The 9,564-nt window shown below is 38.9% G+C and overlaps 1 protein-coding gene across 1 annotated transcript in view; it reads left to right on the forward strand.

Annotated features, from left to right (window-relative positions):
- The window catches only part of rnf111 (ring finger protein 111), a 60,172-nt gene extending 51,068 nt beyond the window's left edge, over nt 1-9,104 (forward strand). The window contains exons 8-15 of the mRNA XM_073836619.1: nt 477-846; nt 1,959-2,084; nt 3,087-3,204; nt 3,614-3,694; nt 4,146-4,241; nt 4,588-4,674; nt 5,162-5,265; nt 7,452-9,104. Of these exons, the coding sequence (XP_073692720.1) occupies nt 477-846; nt 1,959-2,084; nt 3,087-3,204; nt 3,614-3,694; nt 4,146-4,241; nt 4,588-4,674; nt 5,162-5,265; nt 7,452-7,569 (1,100 nt within the window). The 3' untranslated portion in view covers nt 7,570-9,104. The remainder of the gene's footprint in view (nt 1-476; nt 847-1,958; nt 2,085-3,086; nt 3,205-3,613; nt 3,695-4,145; nt 4,242-4,587; nt 4,675-5,161; nt 5,266-7,451) is intronic.
- Nucleotides 9,105-9,564: the final 460 nt, after the last annotated feature.

Below are 9,564 nucleotides of genomic sequence, written 5' to 3' on the forward strand. Positions count from 1 at the left end.
GTTTAATGTGTTAAGTGCTGCAGGTAGTGTGCCCAGCAGTCCCACTTAATTGCCGATTCTGCTCACAATAGCGTTGTGTGGAATATAAATGAGCGTGGCAGGGCTCCCTGGTGGGCCTGAATTTAGTGGAGTAATTGCCACTCACAGCTCACTGGAGCACCTGTTTGCACATTCTCCTGTTTTCTCTCGCTATATTTATCTCCTGTATCTCGTGGCCATTCTTTTTCTTTGTTTTCCCTTTACTTTCTCTCTCATTCCTTCCTGTCTGTCAAATCTTTAGCAAACAGAACAGCTCATCTGCTCCAGGGTAGTCACACTTACCTGGGCAGTATCCAGACCATCCTGCAGACCTGATGGAGTTTCCATGAAACTCTTTCTATCCTCCCTATAAGACTTGTATCATTCAGAAAGAAAAGAACAGCAAAAGGAGATGAATTTTTGCCATTTATACAAACTTCTATGCTTTTCTCTTTCAGACGGCCCTCTTCCACGCCCCCTGCACCACCAGTCGTCCTCATCCTGTCCTCACTCCCACAGCAATGCTCCTCCCCCTCAACAGCCTCCTCCACAGGGTGACTATGTCATCCCACACCCCGTCCTCCCCTTCCACACCCCACTGCCTTCTCACGCCCCGGGCCACTCGGTGCCCCCAGCTCCTCCACCCTCCCTGCCTTCCCATCATCTACCAGGCTCCAGTGCCCCTCTGTCGCAGCATCTTCCCCCTGAGCACCAGGCTCTGCAGCACCACCTGCCCGTACTTGGCCCAAACCCTGTCCAGAGGCTCCACCAGCATGACATATTGCAGAGAATGGAGGTTCAGAGACGCAGAATGATGCAGCACCCGACGTGAGTTGCTGTTGAGCTCTGTTTTATGATATTTGTATACAAGTCTCTTGTGCTTACCAAGAATGCGTTTATTTGTTCAGAAATAAAAACAGTAATATTGTGAAATATGATGACAATTTAAAATAACTTTTTTAATATATTTTAATATGTAATTTATGGCTGTGATGGCAAAGCTAAAGCCTTGTGTATTAAAGAGAATCCTGGGTATAAAGACTTGTTTGGCTTAATACAACGTAAATAATGTTTCTTACTAAAATATGTAGAAAAAAACCTGTCAAAGATTTATGTTACTTCTGAAAATCCACATTGTTTTATACATATTTTGGGTTATGGGGGTGCTATTATTTTGATAATGTAGAACGCTTGCACTCGGTTGCTATTTTTACTGCAACACAACTCTGAATACACAACTTGGAAAAGAAAATACAGACAAGATGCCACATTGTGCAGCTATTGGTTGTAATTTTTTTTAGTCAAAGGGCGACAAGAGAAGCCATGTAAGTCTTCACTACTTTCCTAGCGATAAGAAGAGGAAAAAAGAATGGGAAGATGCCTGTGGACAAATAAAACTTCCTAAAGACCCGCATTTGTTCTCTCTACTTTAGCCCTGATGCCTTTGAGGCTTTTAGTAGACCACAGCTACGGAAAGAGCTTACAAATGATGTAAACATGCCAACACTTGTCATGACGTTATAGACACTGAAGGAGTTTCTCAGCACAGATTTTACTCTGTATCCGGGTGCGTTTAGACTCTTTGTGGGGAAAAATCAATGGTACAGCATTTTATTTAAGCCTATGCTTATATCCATCGCCACCTGTAAAATTGCTACAGTAGCTCTCCATGTGCAACCATTCTACGTAATCAAAATAACGACGCCTCCCCCAATAGTCCAAAATATGTATATAACGATGTGGATTTTTTAAATGGGTTTCCTACTACATATTTGAGTAAGAGACATCATTTTTGTTATATTAAGCCATACAAGTCTTAATACCCAGGGTTACCTTTAAGAAGAACTCTTTTATTAAGATAATTTATGTTAAAGTCCTTGCAAACAGTGTCCTACTTTAGACTATTTTCTGTAATAATGTTTATTCCTTCTTTCCTTAAGGCGAGCACATGAGAGACCACCGCCGCATCCCCATAGAATGCACCCTAACTACGGTCATGGACATCACATTCACGTCCCTCAAACTATGTCATCGCATCCTCGGCAGGCTGACCAGAGGACCACATGGTAGCGTACATTAAAAAGTAGAATGTTTCTTTAAAGATTAGTTCACTTCCAGAATAAAATTACCTGGTAATTTACTCACCCTATATCATCCAAGATGTCTTTCTTTCTTCAGTCAAAAAGAAATTAAGGTTTTTGAGGAAAACATCCCAGGATTTTTCTCCATATCGTGAACTTCAGTGGAAAACAATGGGTTGAAGATCCAAATTGCAGTTTTAATGCAGCTTTAAAGAGCTCTATAGGATCCCAGACAAGGAATAAGTGTCTTATCTAGTGAAACGATTAGTCATTTGCTAAAAAAACAAATTTAAATGCTTTTTAACCACAAACGCTTGTCTTGCACTAGCTAGTCGTCACGCATTACATAATTAGTGGTTAAAAGTATAAATGTAATTTGCCAATCGTTTTGCTAGATAAGCCCCTTATTCCTCAGCTGGGATTGTGTAAAGCCCTTTGAAGCTGCATTAAAACTGCAATTTGGACCTTCAACCCATTGATCCCCATTTAAGTCCACTATATAATGAAAAATCCTGAAATGTTTTCCTCAAAAACCCTCATTTCTTTTCAACTAAAGAAAAAAGACATGAACATCTTGGAAGTAAATTATTAGGACATTTTTGTTCTGGAAGCAAACTAATCCTTTAAATGAATGTTTCAGATGGTTTGAACACTGCCAACATGGAAACCATGGGTTCACAAATATCCAGTTGATTTTTGCAATATCAGTTTTGAATTTATCATTAAAATAAGGTCTGTGGTTAACGTTACCTGAAGAGACTTTTACGTTTTGTGAATTAATAAGCTCACCACTGAGCTTATTTTACTAATCAAATACTGCTAATTTAACAAAACAATTATTCATTCTTAAGGGAGTTTGTGGTGAATTAGCTTTCCTGGTTGGCTTACAAATCGACATCATGACTGAACATCTCTATAATATCAGGATCTGTAAGTTATAATGTTTGTTGTTTAACATGCTGGTTTTTGGTCTTCTCACTGTTTTAGGGAGCTGGGCATCGAGGCTGGTGTTACTGTAGCTCCCTACCCTTCAGGACACCTTCACCCACATCTGCCTCACTATCACCCTCCACCCAGACTGCACCATTTCCCCATCCAGCTGATGGTGAGTCCCTACTCCTCTCCACCAACTGAAATAAATGCATGCATTAGCATGAATAAAAAAGCCATGATTTGCTCTCAGGTATGGCACAGATTAATGGCGGCAGCCTCAAGCCGTGTATCCGCAGCATCTGTTATTTCAGAGTGATTTGTATGGGTGCATGAATTATGCATCGCAAGTTATAATGGAAGCTCATTAGACATTTGAGGTGTGAAATTTGAATTTGATATATTTGATCGTCTGAAATTATATTTGAATCATACGGAGTGACATGCATGCACATACGTCTGAATAATTTTCTAATGCCTCTCATAAATATCGGAGTTGTTGGATAAAATAGCTGCACTCTCATTTCTATCCGTTTCTTTCCTAACTGGTGCCGTCACTAATTTTATGTCTTTGTTTTCTTCAGCACACTGGCTCAATGCCTGAGGTGACATATCCACATATTCGCTACATCTCCTCCAGAATGACGTTTGGCCGCACATATGAGGTAAGAACTGGATTGTGGTCAAAATCATTAGTGGTTTCTTTTTTACACATTTCCTGAAGAATGCATGACAAAGAAACTGTTAAAAGGGTAATAATAATAAAGTTATTGTGTGTGTGCTGTAACTTCAAGAAATTCCCCCTTTGCATGTGAAAAGCTTGGAGCACCTTTTTGGCTCTGCTCACTCATAAGCTGAGTTTGTTATTGTCTCCAGTATCATTTTAACTCCCCCATTCTTCAATAACATTGTGATGGATTCACAGAACAATACACTCAACACAGGCTGTTAAAAATAAAACCTTAACTCTGAATCTGTGGGATTCTTCAGATAGATACACAGACCATCAGCTGCTCAGTTATTGTTAGTACTTCCAGTGTTCTGTTCCTTTTACCAAGAATTTCTCATTTTATGACCAGTTTGTAAGCACTCGTAACCAGTTGTGTGTTTTAACAGGATCTGCTGCATTTAGAAGAGCGACTGGGGACTGTGAACCGAGGGGCCTCTCAGGGAACCATAGAGAGGTGCACCTACCCACACAAATACAAAAAGGTAAGAACACGTTCACTTACAAACATCAGTGTTTTACGTGAGGTGGTCAAAATAAAGTCCTGTTTGGTGATAATGGACAGGCAGTCTGCAAAAAGACTCTGAGGATATAATATATAGGGGCTTCCTGTTAGACACACACAAAAAAACTTAACCAGGAGCCATAATAATCAGATCTTTTGTGTTATCAGATACATCAGAAATCCTCGCCCAGTCCTTTTATTGCCAAAAGCTGCATAGTGCGGACATTTGAAATGTCACTGATATGTAGCAAAAGGTTCCATGCAGATGACAGAATGCATTACATTTCTGAATAACAGTAATCTAAAACCCTGCCGCCCTAATACAGAAGGTGGTGGAGAGAGACACTGAGGAACAGTTAGCACCTGAAGCATGGGCATCTGTTGGGAAAAATATGCACTCAACCTCAAACTCGGTGAGAAAAAATGTGAACAAATAGTTTGGGAAAACATGTTTTAGCTCACATATTGTGTAGATTTTAACAGGGGCAGGGATAGTCAACAATGGCCTAGTCAATATAGTTGAGGAGCACACTGACAACATGTGTGTCTGGGTTTTTAAAATGAAAACATAATGTGCAGTGGCTGAAGTTTAGGTTTCGTTTTGCTTGATGTGTTGTTTAAATGATCAGCATGCTGTACATAACAAAAATAGACTGTTGCTGTATGTTTACGTAACATGTTGTGCTGCTCCTTTGTGGTTATTTTTGTATCACCAGCACCAACTGCAGCACTTATTAAAATGTACCAAATTGTAAAATGTAAAAACATTCATATAAACTATATATTTGGGGGAAAGAAGGCTGAGAAAGAGCTATTATGTGTTCTCGTGTTCTAGTTTATGAGAATTTAGGTGCAGCGATTCTACTCATAATGGCTGTTACGCTTCTTTCTCGTGCACAGAGAAAGCTGCATGGTAAGCAAGAGGAAGAAGAGGGTGCGGAGGAAGACACAGAGGAGAAATGCACCATCTGTCTGTCTATACTGGAGGAAGGGGAGGATGTCAGGTAAACACTTACCTGAACACTTATCATTTGTATTTTTATTTTATTTTAAATGTGGTGCTTGTTAGTTTAGGCTTTAGTTTAGATTTTAGATTTTACTTTTTCTTTGTTCTATGCTGCCCTCTTGTGCTGGAACATGTAAATTACTCTGTGCTATACTGTCCTTGTTGGTTAATCTGTTTTTAATAGTGCTGTCAATCGATTAATTAAAAAAATTAACGAATTAATCGCCTTTTTTATCGTAATTAATCCCACCTAACATTAAAGGATTTGTTCACTTTACAGATTTACAGATAATTTACTTAGCCCTTGTCATCCAAGATGTTCATGTCTTTCTTTCTTCAGTCAATAAGAAATTGTTTCTTGAGTAAAACATTTCAGGATTTCTCTCCAAATAATGGACTTCTATGGTGCCACCGAGTTTGAACTTCCAAAATGCATCTTCAAAGGGCTCTAAACGATCACAGCTGAGGAAAAAAGGGTCTTATCTATCAAAATGATGGGTTATTTTCTAAAAAAAAAAAAAATACAATTAATATACTTTTTAACCTCAAATGCTTGTCTTGTCTAGCTCAGCTCATTTGAGATTAAAAAGTATATAAGCGGTAAATGTTTTTAGAAAGTAACCGATCATTTTGCTAGATAAGACCTTTCTTCCTCGGCTGGCATCATTTAGAGCCCTTGAAGCTGCATTTAAACTCCATTTTGGAAGTTCAAACTCAGGTGCACCATAGAAGTCCAATATATGGAGAGAAATCCTAAAATGTTTGCCACAAAAAACAATTTCTTTACGAGTGAAGAAAGAAAGACATGAACATCTTGGATGACAATGGGGTGAGTACATTATCTGTAAATTCTTGTTCTGAAAGTGAACTATTCCTTTAAAAGCTGCCACTGCTAAACGTGACACGGATCTGACACGCATACTCGTAGTTTCATTCGCGCTTTAATATGAAATGATTGCATTTGTGCATGCAATTTAAGCGTGTGTGCTACGAGCACAGTACAGCTGAGGAGAAAGTTACATTTGTTTTTACTGACATATGGCCTGACACCATGAATAAATAAGCTGAATAAATAAGCTTTCCATTGATGTATGGTTTGTTAGGATAGGACAATATTTGACAGAGATACAACTACTTGAAAATCTAGAATCTAAGGGTGCAAAAGAATCAATTGAAATTTCATATTGAGAAAATCGCCTTAAAAGTTGTCCAAACTAAATTCTTAGCAGTACACCTTACTAATTAAAAATTAAGTTTTGATATATTTACGGTAGGAAATGTACAAAATATCTTCATGGAACTTGGTTTTGACCAATACAATGTATTTTTGGCTATTGCTACAAATATACCTGTGCTACTTAAGGGTGCTTTCACATCCGTGGTTCGGTTAATTTGGTCCGGACCAAGGGCAACAAATGATACATTGTAGCATTTTTCTGCCGTTTTGGGTCCTTTTCACACCACACTGATTGCTCTGGTTCGAACCAGTTGAAACGAACCAAAATGCAGTCATGTGACAACATCCACATCACTCGTTGGCCAGATCGTGTCATTGAACCACTGATCTATAATAGAGAATTATACAGATCAGTATATTGAACGTATTTTCTGAACTGTTAGGGGCCATTCACATGTCGCGTCTTTTGCGCACTCAATCTCGTTATTTCAAATGTAGACGCGTGGTATGCGCGCTCAGAATGGAAGCGACGCGGTCACGACGCGCAGGCGGTGCGACGCGCACGTTTTTTGTGATGTTCTTGTGAGTTTTCGAAAGTTGGGACCTATATGATCATCAGACCAAATTTATGAAGCTCCGCACCTCCTCACAACTTTGTCCGCGAGCTGTCATGGGGCTATGTTGCTAAAGCGCTAACTGTCAACAAATATTTGTCCTCATCCCATAATGAACAGCGCAGCGGACTACGGCAGCTGGATTAGTCCAAAAGGTGCGGTTGGGTCTGTTCTAGTTCGGTTCATGTTCTCACCACAAACGAACCGCTCCAGTGTTTTTTGGTCCGCTTTTGGTGCGCACTCGAGTGCGATTGCTACATTCACACCTGCCCAACCGAACCGCACCAAGAGGGAAAACAAACTCTAGTGTGATTCAACCAAACTAAACAAGGCAGGTGTGAAAGCACCCTAAGACTGGTTTTATTGATTAATTGTGACTTTTTTTTTTTGCAGGCGCCTTCCATGTATGCACCTCTTCCATCAACTGTGTGTAGACCAATGGCTCCTCACTAACAAGAAATGCCCCATCTGCAGAGTGGACATCGAGGCTCAGTTATCTCCAGAGAGTTGATGCTATTTTTCTTGCAACCCTTTTGTTGGACATTTATTTGTTTTCATTTTTGTCAGTAACGCATTCAACCAAAGATGGCATGAAATACCTGCATAACTATGGGAAAAAAGAAAAACAACAATCCACAAAAAAAAAAAAAAACATCGAGCCTAGCGTGCCAGCTATCATGTAGTACCAGTACAGCTAGAAATAACATCTTCATTAAGGGTTTTGAATTGTATTGTATATTTATAAAGGGTTTATGTAGCTTTTGTTTTCATAAGTGTCATTGTATTTTATTTTTGCATGGTTCATTGCGATGCATTTCTTTGCACATATAATGAAATAGGCCTCGTAAGGCCTGAGAACTTGCAGGCGAGGATTGCTGCTCTAGTAAAGAAGCATTTTTACATACCTGATGCCTTGCTTTACTGGAATAGATTGTCAACCTCCATTTTAAAACATTGCAGGACTCAATTTATTGATCAGTATATTGATTAGTTTTATGTTTTAGACGATGTGATCTGAAATAGATTTTTTTAAGTGAATCAAGACATTCCTTAATTAGGAAACAAGATCATGGTTAAGAGATCAGCTGCTGTAACAGTGTTCACCGTCACGCCAATTCACTCTCAACACGGGAACCTGGGCTGGAGTCCATTCCGTTTCACTTCGGCTCGTTACCAGTGCTAAGTCATTCGGGAGGTTCGTTTCAAGAAGCGTGTGGAAATGCTTCTTGTCTGTTTCATTTTACATTTATATGCATTAGATCCTGAACTGATGGAATTGAAATGAATTCAGCTCCAGCCCTGATGAGAACCAACTGCGCACTTCACCTCTTTGAACGTTCACACGGTTGCGTTCCGTCGGTCCCCTCTCAGCACCTCAATCTGACGTCACAGCGTAACGCACTTCTCCTAATGTATTGTCAAAGAGAAGAGCAAGAGAAAAAAAAATGAATGTCACCTCTCTGTATTCTGATTGTTGTTTTTATAACATAATGAAGTTGGATTTTTGATTGAGCAGTTGAGAAAGTGTAATTCCTCAGACGAGCTTCATGTGTCGAAACAGATTATTTATTGTTTCATCAGGGTCTCCTAGCCTTCATTTATCTCTCTCAATAACGTAAAAAGCGACTTGTTAGCTGATTATTCCTTGTCAGATATTGTCATTAACACATTTGTTCAGCTACTGTGCAGCAAACTGTTTTCCCCCCTTTTTTCTTCATTTCTTTTGTTTTTTTTTTGGTTTTTTTTGTTTTGCTGCTGTGAAATCCTAACACTAATATTAATCTCAACTAGCTAACTTGCATATACTTGCACATGAGAGACAAAAGACAGGTCTGCTGTGAGAATGAGAGTGCGCTGAGGCCGTGTATTTCCACTCTGATTGCCGAATTTTGAGGAAAAACTGTAATAATTTTGAATGGAGTGTTGGAATGCAGTACTTAATGGCAGGCGTCCATGCATTCATAGACTTAATGGCCCCAGGATGTTATTCCGTGGGATTTATATTAGTTTTAAAACAATGAAATTAATAAAGTTAGGTAACTCTTTTATGTGTCCATTCTTGTGCCTCCTTGAACTTGAATTTACCACGGTGACTGTAGTTTCCAACAAATGACAATGATGTATAGGGGAGAGTAGGGTAAGATGAGCCATTTTTTTTACTTATATACTCCTCAAGGCAAGACAAATGAGGCAGAAGTACAACGAAAGTATCTACAGTAATTTAAGGATGTTTTCTGTCATTTTAAATGATTAGAATGTTTCTAAAATGTATTAAAAAAAGTGTTCCTGTGGTTCAATTTGCCCAAGGTTAAGGGGTAAGTTAGCCCAAGCTGCGGTGTAAAATGCACCATCTAGGTTAATCTGATTCAAGCCCATGTGAAATTTTAAAGATAATTTACATCTTTTGAAAACGTAATAATCAAAATTGTACGTTATATTTCTTTCCTTAACGCTAAATTAACAAAATTACACCAATCAAATTAAGTTAAATTTTAAATCTTTAGTT

The sequence above is a fragment of the Garra rufa genome, chromosome 3, assembly GCF_049309525.1.
Source record: "Garra rufa chromosome 3, GarRuf1.0, whole genome shotgun sequence".
Classification (NCBI taxonomy): Eukaryota; Metazoa; Chordata; class Actinopteri; order Cypriniformes; family Cyprinidae; genus Garra; species Garra rufa.